Raw genomic sequence first — 25,359 nt, 5'->3', positions numbered from 1 at the left:
GTCCAACTTGAATGTGTGTCTGAGTGTGTTTTTCAAACCAGTGTCATTAGAGATTATGTAGATGCTTCAGGTCAGGAACATTCAATAAGTAATAACATTCAAGTAAGCTCAATTTGTAAATGCTTATTTTATTTTCCTCTGGGATCTATTACTTCTTTGCATTTTTGTTTACAACTTGACTTTCCACTGGCTATTGCATCCCATTATAGAAAAGGATTTCATAAATGAAATGTAAAAAAAAAATCTATTTCTTTGAGCAATATGCAATTCTGCCTATACCCTCTAAGAAATGCAGAATTTGGCACCCATCTCCAGTAGCAGTATACATATTTGACACCTTGATAGTTCATCTTTAGCCACCATATAAAAAGCAGAGATGGCAAAAGTACTCACTTTCCGTACTTGAGTAAAAGTACAGGTACTTGTGTTAAAAAATACTCTGGTAAAAGTGGAAGTACTGATTAAACTTCTTTACTCAAGTAAAAGTAACAAAGTACAGGCTTGTAAATTTACTTAAAGTATAAAAGTAAAAGTAGAAACCACTTTTTTCATGCCGTTGCCTACATTTTAAATGGATGTCTGCCAATAGGACTAGATCGCCGTTGTGTTCATTTTCAATCATCTCGTCGTCCATGCTACTATGCTAACGCCACCGCCACCAAGCTGCAATGATTTTCCGCCAATGAATACCGCCGAATCTGTCGATTCATCTTGTAGTGGTGCGTCAAATGCAACGTCGATTCCCATCCAATTAGATTGAATTTGGTATTGATGACGTGAAAAATAATAACGGTAACTCCATTGAAATGATTCAAAACTAAAGTAACGAGCCAATTTTTTAAAATGTAAGGAGTAGAAAGTACAGATATTTGTGTAAAAATTTAAAGGAGTAGAAGTAAAAAGTCACCATAAAAATAAGTAGTAAAGTAAAGTAAAAATATCAGAAAAATCTACTTGAGTACAGTAACAAAGTATTTGTACTTCGTTACTTCCCATCTCTGATAAAAAGGCAATAATGATCATACAAAAAACAACAACAGATACAAACAAACAAAAAAAAGAGATAAACACCCATACACTTAGATTTCTGGGCAATTTAGAAAGATAAATTGACCTAAAATGCACAGTTTTTCACTGTGAGCGAAAGCTGGAGAGAGCCAATAAGAACACTGAAAAACCATGCATACAGCTAATGTCATTATGCAAAAATTCATGAATTGAACATCCAAAGTCCACATAGAAATGCCTAAGGATTTGAACTTAGAATTTTCCTCCTTTATAGCAACAGTGCTTATAGCTTTCCAAAGTGTAGGCTGGCTTTATATTATTAAAAGTAGTTTTTTTGTATTTTCTCCTCAATCCTTATGTGAGAAAGGTTTGTCAAGTTTATAAAAATTACTCAACAAAAAAGACTTCAGTGTTTTTATAGAATGTCCTTTCACTTCTGTTGCCACCTGGATACCTCAGATTTATTATTTCTGTCAGTCTACAAATAGTCCCTCTCTCTAGTTCTTTTAACCGAGGCCAGCTGGAGCCTCTCTGAGTCACTTCTCTGCACTCAAAGACATAAATCTAGTTTCAAGCTTTAGTTAGTCGAGGCCTTCTGTGTCAGGCAAGTCGAAAGTCAAAGGACACCAGCCAGCTGTCACCATCTGATCCACTCTTGACTAACACTCAAGTCAGTTCTACAGTTATGAATTGCCTTACTTTGAGTGCCTTGTAGATAAATAATGGGCTCTGACAAATATCCTGCTGTGCATGTTCTACTCTACCCTTTTAGGTTTAGTTTTCTCATTATATACATGGTTTCCCACTCAGTCTTGGATAGTACTATCTATATTACTAGCTTTACATTTTGACTGCTAGCAATGAAAATAAATAACCCTGGTTTTCCCTTCATAAAGACACCTGTTATATACAAATGACACATGTGGGGTAGACATATGTTGACAAAAATGCTGGTACCCCTTGTTTAATGAAAGAAAAACCTACAATGATCAAAGAAATAACTTGAATTGGACAAAAAGTAAATTAAAATCTATGAAAATAAACAAATGAAAGTCATACCTTTCTGTTCAGCTATGTTTCAACTGAACAATTTAGAAAAAAATAACTCAGAGCTTTTGTCTTAGATTAAGCACTAGGAATAGTTGTAGCAGCAGAGAGTCTTGATTTAGGAGTTGTCCCTAGTAAGCAAGAGCAAACTCTTTGTGGCTTTAGAGTTTTTAGGGATACGATTCTGGCTATTTTCTTTGCTTATGCACCAAACAACAGTTAAGAGAAACCGATCTGTTTGGAGTTTCTTGGTTATGACCTGGGAATTTCACCATCTGGAGATTTAGTTGTGCTCCCGGTAGACTTCAATGTCCAGATGGGTGGTAGGGCAGTAGGCGTGAGGAGTGTAATCAAGAGTAGAAGCACCTCTGATATAAACACGAGGAATTTGTTGCTGGAGCAAAATCTTCATCAGAAATTAGCATTTTTGAGGACAAGATGGTTGTCACTGTAAGTGTGCATGTGGCCAAAGGTTCTTGATATGTTCTGTAGTTAAATCATACAATAAAACTGCTGCGTTCTGCTGCACTATGCACTCAGTCTGTTGTTTTATAAAGTGTTTTAGTTTGTTGGGGATCTGTAGTTTTGTGTTCCGTAATGGTGCGTTCACACCAGAGGCGTTGGCAGTGGCCAACAATGAGAGCTTTCACTGCTCTGCCCTCACCTCGTGCTCCCAGATCAAATTAGGTTGTTGTCAAACATCAGCACTGCATGAGAAGAGGGGAGCGATGATCGCTAAAGTTGAAAGGAGCTGACATTTTCTATGAAATGGCAACATGGCAGCCAATCATCGACTGGTTGTAGGTGAACTTTATATCAGGAAATGAACGCAGCACTAACGTCTGCTGGGATGGTGATGTCATCTGCCATAATTAAAGATGATTCTTTCTTTAACACCAAGTCAGCACAAACAATAGCTTTACCTGCACAAACGAAGCAGCCCTGAAAAAGTAGGCTGGATCATGTTATTCAATTTGGAGATTAATGGGTGGATAGTTGACCTAGATGCTGGAACAACAGTAGCACATATGATCTTTTTTTTACTAATTTATTGTTTTTTCTATTTTTCCATAAGACCTTTTTAAATGCACAAACCTGCACTGAATGAGCAATAACCATTCAGTGTATTTGCTGAGTTCTTTTTCACATTTAATGGGATGTCAGCTTGACACAGATGGAGCTCCTCCTATTTGACGATGCGGTGCAGGGTGTAAACATAGTGCATCTGAAATGCAGAGCGGTGAACTACCTGCAGGGCCCGCGGAAATCACCGGCTCCACTGCGTGTGGTCTGAAAGCTCCACAAGCCAGCATAATTTTTGTTTGTTTAATTTTCATCTTGACAACGGGCAGAACAAAATATATATAAAAAAAACAATGTTGTAAGATAAATGGTCAGATCATAAATATCCCATGCACTTTTTAAAATTTCTGTTTTGGTCCCCTGCACTTTTTACTGTCCAAAAAGCTGTTTTTATGAAAGCAGGTTATGACAGATATCCAAACTTTTAGTTGGCTACTTTTTTCAATGTAACCAGGCCTACTAACTTTGTGAAAGAAAAAACAGGTTTTTATTCTGGAAATGTATTTATGACATATGCTAAATCAAATACGGACATTGTTCTGCTACAGCCATTCATTATTGATGATAAAATTCTGGCAGGATATTTATGAGATGGACTGTGAGGGTCACTAAGTCATTCTGTCAGGCAATCAGAAGTGAAAAAAGGGGCTGGGGCAGAAGTGAAGTAAAACTTGAATTAGAAACAGCAAAATGAACCGATAGTCAGTACAAAAGTGTTTGTTTGAGAAAACTAGAAGAGCAAAATCGGTCTAGACTAAAGAAAAAATGTTGATATGATTCATGTGTATCTTTGACCCTCCCATTTCCTTCATTTTACCACCCTATTCTCTTGCTATCATGTTTCTTGTGGCAATCAATAATTTATAGCCGTAGCACCAAAGCAATGAACCCCCCAGCTCTCTGAATGACAGATGAGGGTGAGAATGAGTGCTGGGCAAAGTGAGAAGCATGACAGGCGTAAAAGCAAAAGGCTGTGGAAATAAAAAATAACAACAAATGGCAAAAGTGACAGAAGAGCCAAAGCAGCAAGGGAAATGACTGACAGAGAAAATGGCTTAACAAGGCACTAGATAAATAACCAAGAGTGGGAGAATATTTCCCTCAGATAATGAAATTATGCTGTAAAAAATGTCTACCAATTTTCATACTATAAGAGAACTAATTACAGAACTAAGGGAGAAAATGTCAGCTTCGTGACATCAAAGTGAAGATGTGCCTACTCATTTTTTCCCCTGTTTTGAACTTTTTAGTTTACCAAAGCTCCTTTTAGCTTCAGCTCACAGCACATTGCTGTTTCCAAGAAAAGGACAACAAAAACATGCTCAGATGAACAATAGGAAGGGAAAATGTGATTGGATACACTTAATTATGTTAAGTTACTTTTATTTTCGAGATGCACCCTGTTGGCACTTGTGCACGGTTGTAGCTTTCACACTTAGATAAATAAAGGTATGAAGCTGCCTCAAAAATATTTTTTGTAAATAGAAGAGTCACAAAAAGCTCCAAGATATACATAGAAAGGGGCTAAATAGTCTCAGTGAAACCCACATTTTGATGAACTGGGGGGAACTACTAGGCAGATAAAAAAGCTTATGTTTGTGCAAGTCCCTATAATTTATGTGCATTGTGTTATTGTCTATGTATGCCCATGGCTTTGAAAGAAGATCAAGCTTACCTCTTCAACCTCCCACCTGCTCTTGTAATTCTGTGGGGTTTGGTGACCTTGGCAACCTGGCACCAAAACACGTTTTTGTCCCTTTGATTGAGGCCAAGAGGGGGAGTGAAGTTTGGACAAAGTGAGACACAATGGATGAGAGAAAGCAGGAATGGGGAGGAGGATTAGGTTCCTTTCCCCCCATCGTGGCTATTATGTCTATTTAATTGTTTCTTCCTGTTGTTGTGAAAGTGTTTTTTTGTCCAAACATTATCTCCTTTCTCTTGAAAAAATAAAAAGTAGTAAATACTAAGAGGATATCACTAAGAGGAATATGAATATTCACCTTATTTGGTGTTAGCCATTTATACACAAAGTTATGGAAATGAACTGTCTCATGTTGATTACCCATATTTTTTTCTTTTACTTTGTTTTGTTCCATTCAATCATTAAATAACTTTCAGATATGATACAGGTTTTAGTGTTAATATGACAAAATCTGAAACACTTCCAGGGTTATGGGTATTTGCAGAATCAGTAAAAATGTGTACTTACCAAATATAAATTATTATTATGTAATAAGTTTTTCATACCCAAAATAAGCATGCTGTAGATGTTGATGTAGTTAGATTTTTAATTTAATCTCTTTTTGTTATTAGTACACTTTTTAAGTGGAACATATTATAAAATACTTACAGTAATGTTTATACAGTCATTTGTTTTTGTTTTGTTTTTTGTTGTTTTACAGAACACAAATACCACTGTACTGATAATCTAAAAATAGACAATTTTTGTGCTTCTGCTGGAGGGATGCAACATCCTCAGCTGGCTTCCTCAGAAAATGCATACTTTATAGGATGACATAAAAATTGTATATAGCAGTATATTTCTGTTACTGGAATAGGGAAATTTAAACATGGTGTCAGTGAGTTATGAGTTATATAACAGGAGAGAAAAAGTTAAGGGCTTATTTTAAATAGGAATAGGTTCTACTTCATGACCACATGTTATGACTTGTTGCAAAGACAGAAACCTATTCCTTCAGATTCGCTAAGGACATTTTGTTACATTGATTTCCCCTGATGTAAAAGAAGGAGCATGAGCCATTGAGAAAAAAATGAAAACATATATGACATTATTCTTTTTCCCTTTTTTTCGCAGTGAGGGATGAGGACGATTTTCTGAGCCTAAGTGAACTCCCTGAAACCTTCCCCTCTGACCCTCCAGAGCCCTTACCTCACTTCTTGTTCGAACCTGAGGAAGGCTACATCGTCAAGAATAAGCCCGTCAATCTGTACTGCAAAGCGACACCTGCCACACAGATTTATTTTAAATGCAACAGTGAGTGGGTTCATCAGAAAGACCACACAGTGGAGGAGAGAGTTGACGAAAATTCAGGTAAGCAAAGCCCCTTCACACTCTATCTATCTATCTATCTATCTATCTATCTATCTATCTATCTATCTATCTATCTATCTATCTATCTATCTATCTATCTATCTATCTATCTATCTATCTATCTATCTATCTATCTATCTATCTATCTATCTATCTATCTATCTATCTATCTATCTATCTATCTATCTATCTAACTGACTCAGAAATAGATGCAATATACTTTCTTTTGGGTGATTTTCACGTTTAACTCGCTATTTATGGCTAACCGTCTCTGGTGCATTATGACCACATTGGTTTAGGTATCTGTGCTGAAAGAGAGGTCACATACAAGATGTCTACACGCAGCTGTATAAAGGCCAGTGCTGTACCTCATTGTTTAGGGAGACACTTTAATATGATCCAAAATGATGTACTGGACTGTAGCCAGTCCTACACTTGACAGGAAGCATCATTACTCTGCTGGCTAAGTAATGATGAATCACACTGTCACTTTGGCAGCAGTACAAAGATGTAGACACTCGGCTTTCTTAGATTTAAGGTTGACATGTGTTCAGGTCTTGTTTTTTCACCAGCTTGATAATGAGCCCAGGTTCCCCTAGCAAAGGATTAAAAGCAGTCTGACAACCATTTATTTTATGTAACTGTTCAAAGAAATAAGGTAGGAGTCAACAGTTGCACAACACAGTAGGTTTGACATTAAATCTTTTTTTTTCTTTTTCATAAAAGTGAACAAAGGAAGAAAAGGCATATTGGAAATATGTTAGGGAGATGAAAGTTTGTAATTATAAAGCAAACCTGGGAATCATACACCGGACTATTTTTATTTAAGTCACCGCAGTTGTCCTAATTTACAGTATAAAATGATACAGCTAACAGATAAAGTTTAAGGTTTTACACATTTAATTATCAAGGGGGAGAGAGATATGTGCATTAAAAGAAAAATGAAATGATTTTGATAAGAAGAAATCATACATGGTACCAGTCATGCGATAATGGTACTACTCCATTTCATTCATCCATGTTGTGCCTTGGTGTTTATCACTGATATTGTGTGGAGCAACTTTTCATTATTAATTTTCTTTCAACCGTGCATTGCCAGCTGCTGGATGCCTTGCAGTCTCTCACCAAAGGGAATACAGTTAATTTAACAATCCATGGACCTGAGGTGTTAGACTGTTATGGTGACTAAAAGAAAAACATACAGAATGTTCCCTGAATTTAAACCATACATGTAACCAATTTAGTGTTTATTGAGGGAAATTCTTTGGAAAAAAGTACTTTTTTTTTTTTTTAAAGGTTATTATTTGTGGTTTGCTTTAATTTTGATCTGCTAATTTTGGGGTCCAATCCTTATTCCAATTTCTCAATTCAACAGTTCCAACTGCAACAACCCTTCACAACATGCCCCCACAACAAAAATAATATGTGTTGCCATTCCAACACAAATACACTTGTTTGCTGAACAGGACATTTTACACTAGATCTTGTATCAGATAGCAGCAAGAATTGTGCATTGTGAAGGACTGTTGGCACCCGAACTAGCATAGCTGACTGCACAGGCACATCACATAGAAAACAGGCTGTAGCGAGAAAACCAGCCAAAAGCAGATACATTTTGTTCATGCTATTTGAGCCTCTGCTGATGGATCTGAATGTTAGGTTTGCATATATATGTGGCAATACTTTTTGCACAGACTGTGCACTGTGTTAGCTTATTTACTGCACTACACTATAGTTTTACTGCACTTTTTTCAATTCCCTTTCTCGTTCTATACACTGCATAATTTTCCCCAACTACAAAATAATTTAAAAAATTATAAAGCTAGACATGAGCAGGAGCCATCTCCTGTTAGGACAGAGGCTGGTATGGGTTTTATCAAACAAAAAAGCATGAAGTACCGTCATGTATTTTGATAAATCTGCTAAATTGTTAAAAGTTAGAAAAAGACAGAATAACTTAAAAAGTAATGAAAAGATTTTAATGATATTTTTTACTAAAGGTGTACCTCAGTCTAAGGAACAATCAATCCATTTTGATGATGATTCTCATCATTATTCAGATTTCCTAAAAGAAAATGTTATCCTTTAAACAAAAAGTTACCCCCTAAACCAGAGGGTGGCAGCAGTGAATACTGACAGCTTCAGAACTGGACTAAAAAAAAGTCCAGTTCTTAGACTGACGAAAAAACCACAGGAATGGTGAGCCATGCCTGTCTCAAAGTCTTGATATACTGATCAAGCAAGAAAGCAGAGTGGAGAGTAAGTGAAGAAGTTGAGAACAGAACAAACACCAGAGGCTGCTGACACACGCTGTGCTTTATTTATAATGGGATTTAAAGAAATTGTTACCAAAGGTGCACCTAAAAATCACATCCAAAAGCATATGATTACAATGATGGCACTTCCGCTGTGGATTTCCACACTTGTTCAAAGTAATTAGGTCACCTCTGAACTTCAGACATAGAGATTATAGAGTGATTATGTATTATACAACACAGTTTTATTAAATCATATTGAATTCACAATGTGAGTGCTTTCGATCAGTGTGCCTGTGGAGAAAGCTAAATTCTATAAACTGTTTTCCTTCTTTTGTTTCCTGCTACTTTAAAACCACAACTTAACTTTACACTGTCTTCTCCCCATCTCTCCCTTTCCTCTATTCTTCACGCTGGCTTTTACTCATTAATATTGGAAAGAGTTTGGCATGAAAAGAAATAAGTGCATTTAGGGGGTATGAAAGAATAGAACTCTTTGTTATGGTTAGAGAAACTTTTGAATATTAGTGATCTTTACTTACTCTGTCAGACTGCTTTTAAAAAGATTGTATCCATGGATATAATATCCATTATATCTGTCTTTTTGTATGTCTTTTTCCAATTTAGTCACATTTAATTAGCTCAAGAGAAGTAAACTCTTCATCATAAGTTGGAGATAAAATGTGGACTTACCAAAGATGCTGACTTAAGTCTAAAAATTTGACCTGGGTCTTTGGAATTTATTTAAGACATTCCTGTCTTTTCTTTTAAATTGAATAGAGATCGGTGGAAATATTTGAATATTTGGTTTTCCCCTTTCCTCCTTACCGCCCTTTTTCATTAAGGATTTGTGACCAATACCCTGAGGGGATAAGGGGTGTACTATTGACTTAACTTCAACCTTTTAGTTTTGGACGTTTAATGTCATTCACTAGATTTCAAAATAAGTGGAATATGTAACAGCAACAATTTCTGAAAGAAGCTCATTGTGCTACTTCACAAAGATGTTCACCCATTTTCACAAAATTATCTGCTACTTAAATAGCTTCTCATCCAATCCAAAACCACCCTTTTACACTATAATAATTTCCTGAATAATAATATACACTGTGATCAATTGTGTTAGACGTTCTTTTTATCTGTAGAGCTGCTGACTTCCTCTATTAATTCTAAGACTGCCAAAGCTGAGGATCTCTGTAATCTAAATCCATGCAGATTTTCAGAAAGTAGTTTGTTTATGAATTAAGTCTACTAGAAAATCTTGGTACACAGAGGAAATAACAAATTAGGCCCATAATTTTTGAATTGGTGTCTATCTCTAACTTACATTTGTACAACTTTTACAGTTCTCTCTTTTTTTTTTTGTGGAAATGTACCCTTTTGGTGGTCAATTGTTTAATTACAAACTATCAAAACATCTTTTGGCCAGTGTTATATCAAGTCATCATAGTCTTTGCACCTTTTATTTTTACATTTCTTAACAACAGCTTTGATCTCTCCCTGTCCCAGTGCTGCGGGAAACATCAGGTTTTGATTATTGTGTTATGAGTACCTTCAGTAGAGTAACCACAACTATCATTAATATCACTGCAAAAATAATTAGTCAGTCCATGTAGGTCCAAGTCCTGCCCTCTGTACTCTGTGTAACGTGTGCAACTACCGGTAAATCAGTGTGTGCTGATTTTGTCATCCCATTTGTTAGTTAGTGTCACCAGTGTTATCTTCAATCCCGACATGGTGCTCATGAGAATTTTTCTAGATCCTTGCTATCCTTGATGACCATAACCTTTGCCTCCTCTGGTGATCTTTTCAGCTCAATTAAAAATCTTACATTTCTCAAGCCACATTGCCTGGATTTTCCCTTGCCTTTCTAGGAACCTAGCCTTCCTGACAATTTGGTCTTCCTCTTAGTCAGATCCTCATTTATGTAAACATTTGTCCCTCTCAGCATTCTTTCTTGTTTATGCAGAGGATAGCATAACAATGGCATGTTGATCCTTAGGATTTCTCCTCGGCAGGTGGCAAGTCTTGAAGTATTCATAGTTTAGGTTAATCCCCTATATTAAAGAAACTTGTTCACATGTTTCATAGACTCATAATCCAGCTCTCCTGGTTCTCCATTGTCACGTGTGCATATGAGCGGGGCTTAATATGTAGCTTGGTGACAATCATATCATTCATTATTCTGTATTTTAGCAGGTCAGAATTTCTGTTCTCCAGGTAGATGGTCCTCTTGTTCTTCTGTACAAGCAGAGAGGTTTTACCTTGTCAACCAGCTTCAGAATGCCTTTCCGCTGTTTCCTAATACCAGGAACGTGTTATTGGGTGGAAGTTCAGCTGTTTTTTTATGTTGTCTAACTCCTCAGCCGATGATCTCTTCTTTGGCCCCATGTTTTAAGGGCTTGCCTTTAATTTATTCTCCAGAATTTCTTGCCTTAAAGATTTTTTTTTGTTTGTGTAACAAGAGTTCAAGCAATCTATTTAACACTGCAAAAAATTCAAACCACCCAAAAAACCTAAACAGTTATACATTTATGAAGTAGTAACTGTGATACAAGAGGCAGTATATAGAGTATCCACGGTAACAGGGTTGAAGGCACATCAGTGCTAGTTTTAGATCAGTTTGGCACATGTGCGTTTCTAGAATGGGGCCAACAGGGGCCAGTACCCCTGCAGAACTGGTGCTGGACCCTATTATGGCCCCAGTACTGAAAATGCACACACAAAAAAATGTAAATATAAGTAGGCAAACTGAGTGTAGTTTCCCTTGCTTTGTTGAGAAATGACAATTTATGTTTGATTGATTTATGCTTAAAATAAGCAATTAAAATCTCTATTAGCTTAGTTGAAGTGCATAATATCAAATTATTTCATTTTAAAAAGAGAAATACTCATTTTTGGAATTTGGAAGGTCAGCTTATTTACCTGCTCAAGTTAAGAGCACATGCAATTATTTTCTAAAAAGTTTTACTTCTTTTGCAGAACAACAAATTAATTTCTTATGATTCTATTCAGTGAAAGAATAGACTTTTAGCATACTGATTTGTCCCTTGGACAAGGAAAATTCACTTTAACAATTAGTTAACAATTACTAGCAGCCTTAGCTTAAGCCATCCTAAAAAAAGAGTGACAGTTTTTGTCTGCTAGATCTCCTTCTTACAGATGTTCTCCTGACAGATGTGCAGCTTACAGAAACAGTTTCTTCGTCGCTACCAAAGCCGCACATTTATTACTTTTATGTTTATCCGTACTTGCATGTTTTTCAGTTGCAGCTTTCCCGTGAGTGATTTTGCCCAAATCACATCGACAAAGTGTGCAGAAGCCATGGAATGAGTCTCGACTAATTTTCCATTATACATTTTTTTCTTTCATCCATTCAGAGTTAAATGAAGTCATATGTTTTGGCATGATGTTAACTTTCTGTCAATGTATTTCTTAGCAGCTGTCATGATTTTGTCAAGAGCTCGGACCCACATGCAGATAAACCAGTCCAGAGAGACAAGGGGAAAAGTTTGACAGGTTTATTGAGAAGTTTTGTGGAGATTCCAGTGTTGCTCTGAACACTGCTCAACTGGAACTGAAAGGTGAGGGGAAGACACTGCTGTTCAGGTTCAGTGGGAAAATTGATTCTCGAACTTGAAGAGGAGGAGAGGTAGGCAGACTCACATTTCCAGAGAATTGGTTGACTCTTGGACTCCAGTAGGTGAGGAATGTGTTCCGGTGTTTGTCTCATACGGTGGAGGGCGGAAAGGCGTAGAGATGTCCCGATCCAGGTTTTTGCACTTCCGATCCGATACCGATATTGTTTTTGGACTTCCGATCCGATACAGATACTGGCCGATACCAGCCTATCCGAGTTTAAGTTTAAGTTAAAGTATTTAGCCTTAGTTGTAAGACTCATGTTGAAAAGGGTTTTAGTACTCTTGATAACATCTAGCCAGCTAAATTAGGTGAGATTGAATAAAACACAATGATTGGTAACAACAAACTTATCTGTTTATTAAGAGATAAACACAAACTGGACAAAATTATGAATAGCAATCTGAAATTGCACAGTGAACAGTAAAACCGTAAACAGTTAAAGGTGCAAGTATTACTGTAAGTTTTAATAAAAATGCAAAACAGGGGAACACTGGCGCAAAATAGTGGAATGGATCGTTTCAATCGGCGAAACTGGAAAATACGGACCGGATTTTTTTTTTAAAACTGGATCGGCAGTCTGGATCGGCATTTTACATGCTTTGCCGATACGCATTTTTTTGCCAATATCGGCGTCCCGATCCGATACGTGGATCGGATCGGGACAAGCCTAGACAGGCTTACCCAGAATGCAGTTGCTTGTAGATGAACGGAGAAGACTGACTGCCACTTGTTTTGCTGCGGTACTTGAACAGACTGTGGTGCTGATGAATCCCTTGCGCAGTGTGAAGCTCAAATGATTCGTCGGGGGGGAAAGTGGATCCAAACCTCCAATTTGTATCCCCAGCTCAGTTTGAAGCTCAGTAGATCCTTCCAGGGAGAAAAGGTCCAAAAATCCAGTTTGCAGGAAGACTTCCTACCGAGAGGCAAAAAATGAAAAAAAAAAAAAAAAAAAAAAACCTTAAGACTCAGGTTGACAAAAACTCAGTTTTACTTTGGGCTAGAGTGCCCAAAACTGGCAAACACTCTGGTGTCGAGGTAGTGGCAGTCATCAGCTTAAGAGCACTCCGTTAACGAGGTAACCTTTTGCAGGTGAGTGAAGAGGGGAATCAGAACCAGGCACCGCGGGGTGGAGGAAGGAAGACAAACACACAAAAACACAGACCACATATGCTGGAGTCCTAACAGCAGCACTCTGATCCTTGTTTACTTTTTTAACCAATTATAAGCAGATATTTTTTCTGACACAGCCCCACTCTTAGCCAATTATCTGTTAGACAGATACTCGATGCATTTTTTTTAAACATTTTATTATTGGATATTTTACCACAGCCCAGCAAAATAAAAATAAAAATAAGATCTGCTCTTCAAGCCTCATGCCTCGTAAAGGAGGACAAATACACGTGTGGCTGGATATGGCACCAGAGGTGGACAGTGCAATGAAAATCCGGAGTGTCTAGCTTAAAGCCGAACTTCTGGCCACCCTAGTCTGGGATTGGTTATCTCAGTGAATCAATCAGAGTTACTCCAACTACGTCAAGCCGTATTGAATAAGTATCGAATGAGGAAATATCTGTGAGGAAATTCATGTGTGGCGTCAAATAGGTCAAATTGGGTGACTGTCACACAATAGATAAGTTGGAGCCTTTTAAAAATGTGTTTAATTAAAAATGTAATTCCTGAATTTATGAGCCCAAGTACAGCTTGCATGTCAGTATGAAGTGTAGTGTGACACAATAGAATAATCTTTTTTCCATTTTAAAATTATGGTTATTTCACAAATAGCTAAAACTTACACAGAGCTAAAATGTTAATATGTTCACCAAAACTTGTCTGCTCTCCTTAATGCAACCTAACAGCGTACTTCCACGAGAGAATTGGTTGTCATGGGGCAATAAAGTGTAGTTTTACAAAATCACAGCATGGAGTATACTGCCAATTTCTCCCTCTTTACCCACCTCCATGCCCATGCTACATTACGCTATCAGCACCCGGACGAAGTTTCTTTCAGCTGTTTGCAGCAAAAATTGAATTTTTATACCAGCCACATTTTTGCTGATGTCGACTAATGAACCAGCCACCCCAATAAATAGGTCCACCGATTAATCGGTCTGGCTCTAAAATGAAATGCTATACCTTACCTGTATTTACACTAACCGTTTTAATGACACTGTAACACATCAACAAAATTATTACTATTATACATGTGTAAGATTAACAATAACATATTTCTGGTGTTTATTTAAGTAAGTAGCAGCCAGATCAGTTAATTCCCTTAGCCATTAAATGTTTAGTTACTGTGTCTCCATTAGTTTATGTGAATGGTTATTAGTGTGCTACGTTGGACCTGTGACTCCAGATCAAAAGCTGCTTCTACATACACATATATTGTTGGTATACATGGTACTGGTGATTTGTGACCTCCTTTCCTCCTTTGCTGCCATCTCCTCTGTATTGATTTTCTTCTTGTCTTTGTTGCTCCTCTTTTCCTTCCTGGTGTTTATCTGTGCCTCTCTTTGTAGTTCACTTTTTGCCCTCCCTTGCATTATTTTCACATTTCTAACCTTTTCTAACAAGTCTTTTGCTCTTGTTCTCTTCTAACTCTCAAATTCATTTAATTGTAGTTTACATGAATCAGGCCCCCAAAGAGTTAGCCTGCAGTGACTCCTGATATGGATGACAGCTGTTTATTGTGTGTATAAATAATCGATTTGAACTCATTGTCGGTGTTTGCTCATGTTTGTGTTTTTTCTTTGTGAAGAAAAGCCTTGTTTTCCATGTTACTATGCTAATTTATAGTATTTGTATGCCAGATGTCGGGTGATTTGGGGAATTGAAAGAGTTGGCCACAGTTCCCTACCTACCCTGTTTCATTTCCTGGTTTGTAGCTTTTTTGGAGTCACCAAGGGACTTAAACATGCACACACATTAACTCCTACACAAGCAAACACACACTGTGGGACTGTGACAATCAGTCAACATCAGAGTCAAAGCTGTTCAGAGAATGTTCAAATGCTCTGTCACATCATGTCCCCACAGAGTTTTGTTTTTAACTTTTAAGAGTTCAGTTTAAAAACATAAATGTTAAATATTGCTGGATAAAAAAGGTGGACACTGTAGTAAGAGCACTTGATTTTGGGTAGAGTAATATATCACTCTACTCCACCACTATTTACATTTCACTAACACTTAAATTAGCACCTCAAAAAAATCTAGACTACATGTCGGACGGTTGCAAACCCACGCAGACCTCAAGCGGAAGTGCGCAGACTAAAAAGCAGCTATGATTTGTCCTTGGAATGCCTTCTTGCTATCTGTATGGTTGTCCTCGATTCGGTGCTGGGGAGTGCCATTTTTAAAAACCGAGGTGTAATAACAACAATGTAAAACCACAATGAAAGGTTGATCGAGGAGGTTCGGAAGTACAACCATATGTACAATGCCTCAGACATGTTGTTTTGGAAAATAAACACTCCCGCCGGCGCTGCCGAATAATTTCTTGTGACCATCCGCCGAATTTTTTACGAGTTCTCGAATAGGCTCCCCCTTGCACTCTGGCAGGAATCTGGTGTGCGTCCCTAGAAATTCCAGACCGATGTTGCAGACGCATACCAACAAAACTGGTTCGCGACCTGACGCAAGTGACATTTGATGTGTGCGGATGCAGAAGTATAATCCCCACTTCAGGCTACAAGGTAAATGCAACCAACTCAAATTCCCTCATTTACTTACAATCCACCTAACAAAATATTATCCAAGTATTTTATGATGTTGCAAGCTAAATCCCTTGTTTTTTTTGTTTTATTTCAAAAACTTACCCTTGCAAAAAAAAAATTATATAAATATTATTATAAATTATATAAATAGAATAATAAATAGTTTTCCCTTATTAACATTTAGTTGTACTTCAATTTTAATGAACCGAATTCATCAGCTATTGCTTTTATACCTATTTCAAAAGCTATCTTTACTAATTGAACGAAGCAAATCTAATAAGTGAAACAAAATTATATTAAGGTATATATGGCAAGGGAAATATCCAGGGTGACATTTAAAACTTTACAACAGGCGAAAGAAAAGGGGTATGGGGCTTGCCATATATAGCCATTTTTCTGTCCAAATGTCATGTGAATTGTATTTAAAAAGTTCGAAATAATTAAAATGTAAATGTAGTGTTAGCCGTAATTTTAGATGTAACTTTGTATATTTTGTTTATAAGTGTGTACATACAAAAATTTATTGTGAGTGGCGGTAGTAACATTGTGCGTTCCCTGAAAGTAACTACTTCTGTATTGTGCTCTCACAAGAAAAAAAAGTCTAAAAAAAAAAAAATGTAAATTAGACGCGTTATCAAGACAAAGCATAGCAAATAATACCATATGTTACGCATGACTTCAATAAACAGGAAATAATGGATAGAGGATTTAATGAAAATGGGAAAATCAGGTCTGTTTTACTTACTGCATCATGACAGTTATTATTAGCAATACTACATGCCATTTGGAGATGCTGAGAAACAAAGGCGATAGAGCTGGCTAGTCATGTGAGGTAAATATTTGTTCCATCAGAACTTTTTTAAAAATTGTGTTTTTCTTTTTTGTTCATGTACTTTTTCCAAAAAGTTAAGAACACTCATATGCGTGCTTAAAAACAGTTTCACAAAATGTATTAAGTTGATTTGATTTCCAACATTCTTTTCTAATGTGAATGGGCCAACCATGAGTTGTTGGACTGAGGTGACAATGGACAACTACAAGACGGAGAAGGCAATGATTTTAGCTAATTCTTTTTATATAATTTTTATTGGATCAGATTATCTGATAGCACTATTTGCCTGTATGCAGTAGGAGATACTGTTAGTCCAGCTGCATCATTAGAGGTGTTTATTTGGTATTAAAAGGATAAGCACATCTTCATAACCTTCCACAGAAAAAAAAATTATCAATCTTATCTGTTCTTAAAGTTTTTCATTCTAGAGGGTCCAGATAAGGTACCCAAGATAAAATTTTAAGAATAGAAGGCAAAGACTTTAACCACTAAATATTGCACACCAGCATTATTTTAGTATGAAACTAACTGAGGCACCTATATAGCCTCACAAATGCTTCAGATCTTCTATATTTAGGAAGAGGCTTATTTTCTACCACATGTTGTATCCTTTACTTCTAGGGGTTGTGTCCCATGTGCTACCTTTACATTTGCTTGACTCAATTGGCTTGACTTAACTAGCTGGCTCATTTGAATCATTGACTTTAATTGCCTTACTTTCCTCATTACTTTGGCAAATCATTCTCCCGTTTCTCTGTCTCTTTTCCCTCTCTCTTGTGCCCATCCTCTCTGTACCCCGTAGTTTTTGCTCATTGCAGCTGCCAATCTGCTAGCTGTCTTAGATGTAGCCCCAGTTTCCATGCTGGTTTTAATTATCTTGTTTTACTGGCCACTTTTTTTAACCTCTGCCTCTCTTTATGTTCTCCTCTGCTCTTTCATCTAATCCTGTGAAGCCATATCAGTCTCCCTCGTTTTCTTGTTATTTGGAGCACTGATGTTCACTAGTTTTATGCTGTCTTTGCTCTATGCCCTCACTGTGTTTTTCTCTCATCTGCACTTTTCCTTAGTTGTGCCTTCCACAAGCTTTTTACTCTGTTTACTAATCGCTTTGTTCAAAGGACTTGCTTTGTGGTTCCCATCTTCTCTCTATATGTCCTGTCTTTTCATTATTCTCCCAAATCAGAAATGAGATCTTTACATCATTCCTCAAGCCTCACTGAAAGCTTGTTTTGCCAAAGCTTTAATGTTTTAGTTCTCATCCAAGTGATTCAAGGAATAAAGTTGCTACAATCTTGTTAAAGAGATTAAGCTTTTTCTTTCTCTGTACTTTTGCCTTTATACCAGCTTGCTTGCTATACAGTAACTATCTCTCAGTTGGCAAGAACTCACTGAGTCTCCATAAGCAGGCCTAAATTAGTTTCATGAAATATTATGGGGTCTTTGTAACACCACTGAACCCGAAATAAACTGCCAATATGTTGTTTTCTGGACTACTTTACTCTCCACATTCTTTGAACTTAAAATAATTTGTATCTTTTCTGCCTCTCTTGTTTCTTTATGAATTTCCCTGTGCTCTTGTACCATCTTGTTTGTTATCCTCACTCCTGCCCCACCTTCCCTGCCTCAATGTCTTGTTGCTCTCTATTACTACTACCACCATCTGTTTTCCTTTTCCCACTTACCACCTACTTTTCATTTCTTTGAGTTACCCTTTCTTTTTCTTAATCAGTGCCCCGTTGATTTCTCCTGTAAATTTTTTTTTTTTGCAACATTTACATTATTTTATACAGACAGTGTTTTATTGGAGCTTCTTTCCACATCCTTTCTTTATTACACATTTTTAATCTGATTTTTATGCTCCCGTTCCCAACGGTGCCTTTCTATTGATGACCCCTTTATATTCATATCAGTCGGCCTCGGTTACTTAAAACCTTCCCTTGTCTTTTGTGGCTGTATGCTTTTATGGAAAAATATGAATAAAATAGCTTTTTTATTAAACCCTGTATGACTAAATCATTGTTTCAGTAGACCTCAGTAGATCAGAAGTGATCTATCTTTAAACCTGTTGCCTATTTTTTCAAATGTTCATTGGGTTTCGAGTTCCTGCACTGTTTCTGCTGATGTGACATTAAGCGCATCCATGTTTGAATGGGTCTTACCCTGCAACAATTAAAGTGGTATATTCAAGGTGATTTTGTGGATACTTACAGTAGAAGTGAGCGGCATCCAGCTAAACTCAGACAGCAATGGAAACTCCACGTAAGGTAAAAAAAAAATTAAAAATTGTCAAGTGCGAATGAGCGCAAGAGTGAGCAGAAGAGATTTGGAGTTCTGTGTTTTGGCCACAAGTGGTAGTATCATTTGTAAACTTTTTATACCTCTTTAGGATTGCTAAAGGGAAAAACCAGTGGTGGCACATGATTAAAGTTTTTAATCCAGTTAATTAATTTTAATCAAAAACCATATATCAAAAAGATAATTCAACTTTTTCATTTAAAAACTCTTTTTATGTTGAATTGTTGAATTATTTATTGTTTTTAATCCAAATATTTAGGTCATTCAAGCGAGGAGGGAGTATTAATTCCGCCTAAATTGATGATCTAGTCATGGTATTTTTTGAACCTTTTGCCATTCAAGAGTTAAAAATTCCAAAATTGCACATTATTTTGTGTTTGACTGCTTGATTATTTTATTTTTATGCATGTTAATTCAACATTTGTAGGACAGTTTGAATAGTTTTTTTACCAAATCGTTTCTTAATAATTTTGTTAGTGACAATTTCTACTTTTACTTGAGTAATACTATGTTTAAGTAGAGCTTTCTTTTGGTTAATTTCTGTCAAAAGTACCTTTGGTCATCACTATATATGAAAACAAAGGCAAGTAAAGGCACCCTGTAGTCCACCATCAGCCCTACATAAAAAATCTCTCTGTTGCATTATACAGTATTAGCCCTTATGGTCACACATTTCTCCTCATAGCAGGAGGTCTTTTACAGAAATATTCCCTATTATGCTATTACTTAATCCCCTTTCTTTACCAATGCTGCTCTAATGATGAAAATATTCTTTGTAGACAAAAATAAATACTATTCTTAATTAATTATGCTAATTCTACCATCTTCAGCTAGTTTTTTAGGATTTATTGGGACATCATTCTCCTTCCCTTCTGCCATTAGTCAACTGACAGCATACAGGGTCTCATGACCTACTGTTAACTTCAATCAAATCTAAAGATAAATTATTTTATTTGTTAAATGATATTATTGATTCAATTTGTAGGCCTATATAAGCATTGACTGCGTTGATTTTTTTTTTACATGTCAACATTTTTCTAATTAGTTAATCAAAATTAAGGCTTTGAAGTTCGAGAAGTAAAAAAAAATACATCATGTTGCTTTCATAGGGTACTGAAAAAAATAATGCAGCTGTTTTTACATTTACCGTACGTTATCATATTTAGTTACTTTAACAAAATTTTTTCATGTCAGCAGGGTAGGATATAAAACAATTGTGTTAAAGTAACTAAATATGATAACGTAAATGTAAAAAGAGCTGCATTATTTCAGTGGGGGGGGGGGGGGTGAAAAAGAACTGGAATTTGAAATATTAGCAAATATTAAAGACCTTGCTACTCATGTAGGGCTCTACAGATTTATCTATACTTTGTGAAGTTTTCATTTTACTCATTACCACACATTTCTATGTACTATATTCCATGGACTCCACTTGGCTTTTGATAGATCTTACAAAAAAATATTGTTCTTATCTCCCTTCTTCCTTTATTTTGACAACACTGATTAAAACGTGGTGGAAAAACCAGTAGTTGCTCATTTGTAGGACCACTGTAGTTACAACTGGAGACTAAGCTTTGCCCTTCCGTCATTACAAAATTGATTAAGATCAATGAAAGTTGATCTTATATATGTGCAGTGTTGGGCACGTTACTTTGAAAAAGTAATTAGTTATAGTTACTTCTCCCAAAAAGTAACTGAGTTAGTAACTGAGTTACTCCACAATAAAAGTAACTAGTTACTAGTAAAAGTAACTATTGCGTTACTTTTGCGAGTGTATGAAATTAATAACTGGGGATGTCTAATTCTGAAATCCTGTGTTTGGAATGTTATAGATACTGCAACATGTAGCTATATCTATCTATCCATCCATCCATCCATGAATCGTGCCGCCGCGCTGTGCAGAGATGCAGGGGAAGACGTATCTGATGGGGAAACGCAGCTCGACGTAACACCGGTATTTCCATCTGGAAAACCCTGTTTTGCCGCAGGAGTCCTCCTACCTCTCCATCCTCCCCTCTCTCATGACGCGCGCACGAGTCCTATCATGAAAAAAGGTTAATTGTGCGACCTGAGTAACGTGCAGTAACGGGGTGTCGGCAATTGTAACTGCGTTATAGCTACAGTAAGAGTAATAATTTTAATTACTCGTTACTAAAAACAGGTAGCGGCGTTAGTAACGCTGTTACTTTAAACACCGTTACTCCCATCACTGTATATGTGTCATCAGGTCAACAATTATTCAGATTTTTATTCTTTTGTGGCTCCCTCTCTGTGTTTGAGATGTTGTCCAGCTTGAAGGGGATTCCTTTGTAAATTATCTAATTACTCCCTCACTCTGCACATTCTTTTGGAGGAATTTGTAATTTGTAAACAAAATATACCCCCATATCCTTTTCCTCTACATTTAATTGTGTTGCTCAGTGACAGAATATCACAATAAAATACTTTGAAGTTTGAGGGTGCGAAGTAACAGAATATGGAAAAGATTCAAAGGGTGAAAATACTATTCCATTCATGCTAGTGATGAATTCCCAGTCATCCAGGTCATAGTCATTCAAAAAAGGTAAAAAAAAACAATCCACTGGACTTTGTTTCCAAGTTTGAAGACTTTCCGCTTTCCATCCAGGAAGCTTTTTCAACTCACAAATGTCAGAAATAGCTTTGAGGTCGAGGCTTTACAGAGTGGACCAAAAATAAAGCGTTGTTTTGCCTTAGAAAACATGCAAACTGGACTGGACGAATGAGTCTGCCCCTTAGGAAGGGGCAGTCGTTTGGGTTCTTTGTTAGCTTGCAATACCCAGTACCTGTCTATGTCTCTGAAAGGGGGGTTGTTAGAGGTAAATGTTGTCCTGGATGAACAGGAGAGGTGTTCTGTTCCCCAGTATGGGTTTAGGGGTTGCGATGATAGCGGGAAGGAATCAACTTTATCGCTGCATCGTAGGTTTTTGAAAGCTGAAATCTTCCTGGAAGGGAAGCAAAACATCTTGAAACTTGGAAAGTCCAATTGTTTTTTAAACTTTTTTGGTATTCCATACATTGTATTTATTTCAGTGTTTAGATTTTGGCCTTAAAGCTGTTAATGTTTCACATATTTAACTGCTTAAAAAGTATTTTTCTGGTTTAAACTGATATTGATGTGAATTAATTGACATTTTTTATTTATTTATTTTTTTTTTGTTCCTTTGCAGGTCTAGTTGTAAGAGAAGCCAGTATAGAAATAACACGGCAGCAAGTGGAGGAGCTATTTGGTCCAGAAGATTATTGGTGTCAGTGTGTGGCCTGGAGCTCTGCCGGAACCACCAAAAGCCGCAAGGCACATGTACGCATTGCATGTGAGTACAAAAACAACAATTGTTTTGAGTTAGTCAGTGTCTAACAGAAAGACAACACAAACATCTTTAATTTGATTACATAAAATACACATAACAAACATACATTTTCTCTTGTGAAAAGATAAGCAATTTAAACTTATAGGGTCATCATCTCTCTCTCTCCAATGTGATGAAAGAGCACTGGGTTTTGGGAACACACTCAAGCATATTAGCCCACATGGAAGCATGTGCATCTATGGTGCATATGCACATTTACTCTATTGTAATTTTTTCCATACCTTCCAACTGATTTGAAACTAGACAAATTAACTATGCTTTAATAAAATAACATATAAAACAGCATAATTTTACTAGCTAAGGTTCATGTGTGATTAATTTTGCTGTTTTCATTTGGATTTCAGCAAAAGGTTTAATGTCATATGGACCTTTACAAAGAACAATAAAATTTTCTTCACATAAAAATATGAATTGCTTTCTTGAAAAACACCTAATCAGATAATATTCCACCTTTTTAAAACATACAAAGTAAAGCTAGGATTAATTTTTTGTTGTACATAAACAGCCAACATTGCAGCATTGGAATATAATGAAGAAGGAGTATATTCTAAGTCACATTAGGTTTTGATCACTTGTTTAGTAGGTAGTAGGTACGGTCGGTGGGAAAAAAGGGTGGGACTCTGGAGTCGTTCAAGTCCTAATTGTGAAGATGTACATCCTGTGTTAGCCTCTTTAGATCTGCCCCCTTCTTGGATGCCGTTCATCAGATATATATATATATATATATATATATATATATATATATATATATATATATATATATATATATATATATATATATATATATATATATATATATATATTAGTGCTGTCAAAATTATTGCGTTATTAACGCGTTAACGCGAGGCCATTTTAACGGCGATAATTTTTTTAACGTGAGATTAACGATATGTGGTTTTATGGTGCAATTTTCCAAGTACATCCCGCTGCAGCCTGCGGGAAGGCGGGGCTTTTTTCCCCCAGTGTAGGCATTTTCCATAGGCTTCTAGAGCGGAGCTCCTCAAGGGAAAAAGACGCTCATACACTGGGTAGCGCTAGTGCCTTTTCTTTAAGTCCCACCACCAACAAACAAGTTGAGTGTCTGGTAACTAGTAGCAACCTGAAATACGCTGAGAAAAAAGATTACTGAGGTGAAATGGAATCTGCTACGGCACTCTTGCTGTCTGTGTACGCAACAGGTCGGTATCGCGTGTGTGTGTCTGTGTGTGTGTCGGTGGATGGGTGTGTGTGTGTTCTCATTTTTGTTAAGAGGCTGAAAAGTAACTTTCTAGAGCATAGATTACCTCCATCTAGTGATGTCGGTCTATTGATTTTGATGTATTGATTGAAAATTGTTCATTATTATCTTGGTTAATTGACATCTAATGTTAACTCTACTGCATTTTATAGCAGTAGGGTAAAATGCTTGTCTTTGTTCAAAAGACTGTATTAACTGTAAAGACTGTCTTTTACATAAGCCTGTTTTCAGGGCCTTTTTTTTGGCTACATATTTGTTATTTTTTGCTATATGCCTCCCCATCTTCTTGCCATATGTTTCTATGGCATAAATCAGTGTCTGTGACCTGTTTTCATTTTAAAAAAAGAACATTGGCACAAACCTAGCCTGTATGTATTTTTTGTATGTCATCGAGAGTATTTAAATGATTTTCAATCATAAAAAAAATTTGCGATTAAAATGCGATTAATCCCGAGTTAACTCAGGCATTGATGCGATTAATCGCGATTAAAAATTTTTTATCGATTGACAGCACTAATATATATATATATATATATATATATATATATATATATATATATATATATATATATATATATATATATATATATATATATAATCTTAAGCCAAAATAATGGGTATGGGCTAGGGCTGCAACTAACGATTATTTTAAAAATCGATGAATCGGCCGATTATTTGTTCGATTAATCGATGAATCGGACAAAAAATATTTTTTATATTAACCTCTTTATTCCAAAATAAACATTTTAGACAGAACAAACAAGCACACAAGTATATATATATATATATATATATATATATATATATATATATATATATATATATATATATATATATATATATATATATATATATATATATATATATATATATATATATACCCGTTTTCTTGCTTCCTTCAAACTTCGATTATGTTTCGATGGTACATCCTGTGTTGAGGCTTATCCACCCATGATGGAGTCTCTGGCACCTCATCTTCTGTTCCCCATTGACTGAGACATTCACTGAGGATGTCGTCTGTTGGAGCCTTGTCATTGATATACTTATGGATCTTGGATATTTCATCCCGGATAGTGGCTCTTACGCTCATTAGTCCTCGGTCGCTTTTCTTGTGGCTGGCGTACAGTCTCAGGGTACTGAATTTGGGCTTGTACCCTCCGTGCATGGTTAGGAGCTTTCGTGTCTTAACATCTATGGCCTGTACCTCTTCCTTTGTCCAGCTTCTTATTCCTGCAGGGTATCTGATTACTGGTAGAGCATAGCTATTTATTAGCCGAGACTTATTGTTGCAGTTGAGCTGGCTCCTTAGCACTTGCCTTACTCATTGGAGGTATTTGTCCATAGCCACTTTCCTTGTTACCTCTTTGAGGTTGCCATTTGTTTGCGGGATTCCAAGATACTTGTAGCTGTCTTCAATGTCTGTTATTGTTCCTCCTGGGAGTGAGACCCCCTCTGTGTGGACTACCTTCACTCTCTTAGTCACCATCCGATCACACTTCTCTAGTCCGAATGACATCCCGATGTCTGTGCTGAAGATCCGGATGGTATGGACCAGTGGGTCAAGGTCTTGCTCATTCTTAGCGTACAGCTTAATTTCATCCATGTATAGGAGGTGACTGATGGTGGTCCCGTTCCTAAGTCGGTACCCGTAGCCAGTCTTGTTTATTATTTGGCTGCGGGGGTTCAGACCTATGCAGAACAGCAGTGGGGACAGCGTGTTTCCTTGATATATATATATATCCATGTTTGATGGAGACTTGTGCAAGTATCTTGCCATTGGCCTCAAGGGTGGTTTTCCACAACTTC

The 25,359-nt window shown here is 36.6% G+C and overlaps 1 protein-coding gene across 3 annotated transcripts in view; it reads left to right on the top strand.

Moving 5' to 3' along the window:
- LOC119797136 (netrin receptor UNC5C-like) overlaps window positions 1–25,359 on the top strand; it is a 239,362-nt gene that overhangs the window by 103,386 nt on the left and 110,617 nt on the right. For all 3 annotated transcript variants that reach the window (XM_038306101.1, XM_038306092.1, XM_038306108.1), the window contains exons 2-3: window positions 5,954–6,190; window positions 22,116–22,259. In XM_038306101.1, the coding sequence (XP_038162029.1) occupies window positions 5,954–6,190; window positions 22,116–22,259 (381 nt within the window). The remainder of the gene's footprint in view (window positions 1–5,953; window positions 6,191–22,115; window positions 22,260–25,359) is intronic.

This window comes from Cyprinodon tularosa, unplaced genomic scaffold (genome assembly GCF_016077235.1).
Source record: "Cyprinodon tularosa strain WSP-4 unplaced genomic scaffold, ASM1607723v1 ctg115, whole genome shotgun sequence".
NCBI classification, from domain to species: Eukaryota; Metazoa; Chordata; class Actinopteri; order Cyprinodontiformes; family Cyprinodontidae; genus Cyprinodon; species Cyprinodon tularosa.
Note: the sequence above shows the minus strand (reverse complement) of the source record. Positions and strands in the feature narration are given on the sequence as shown.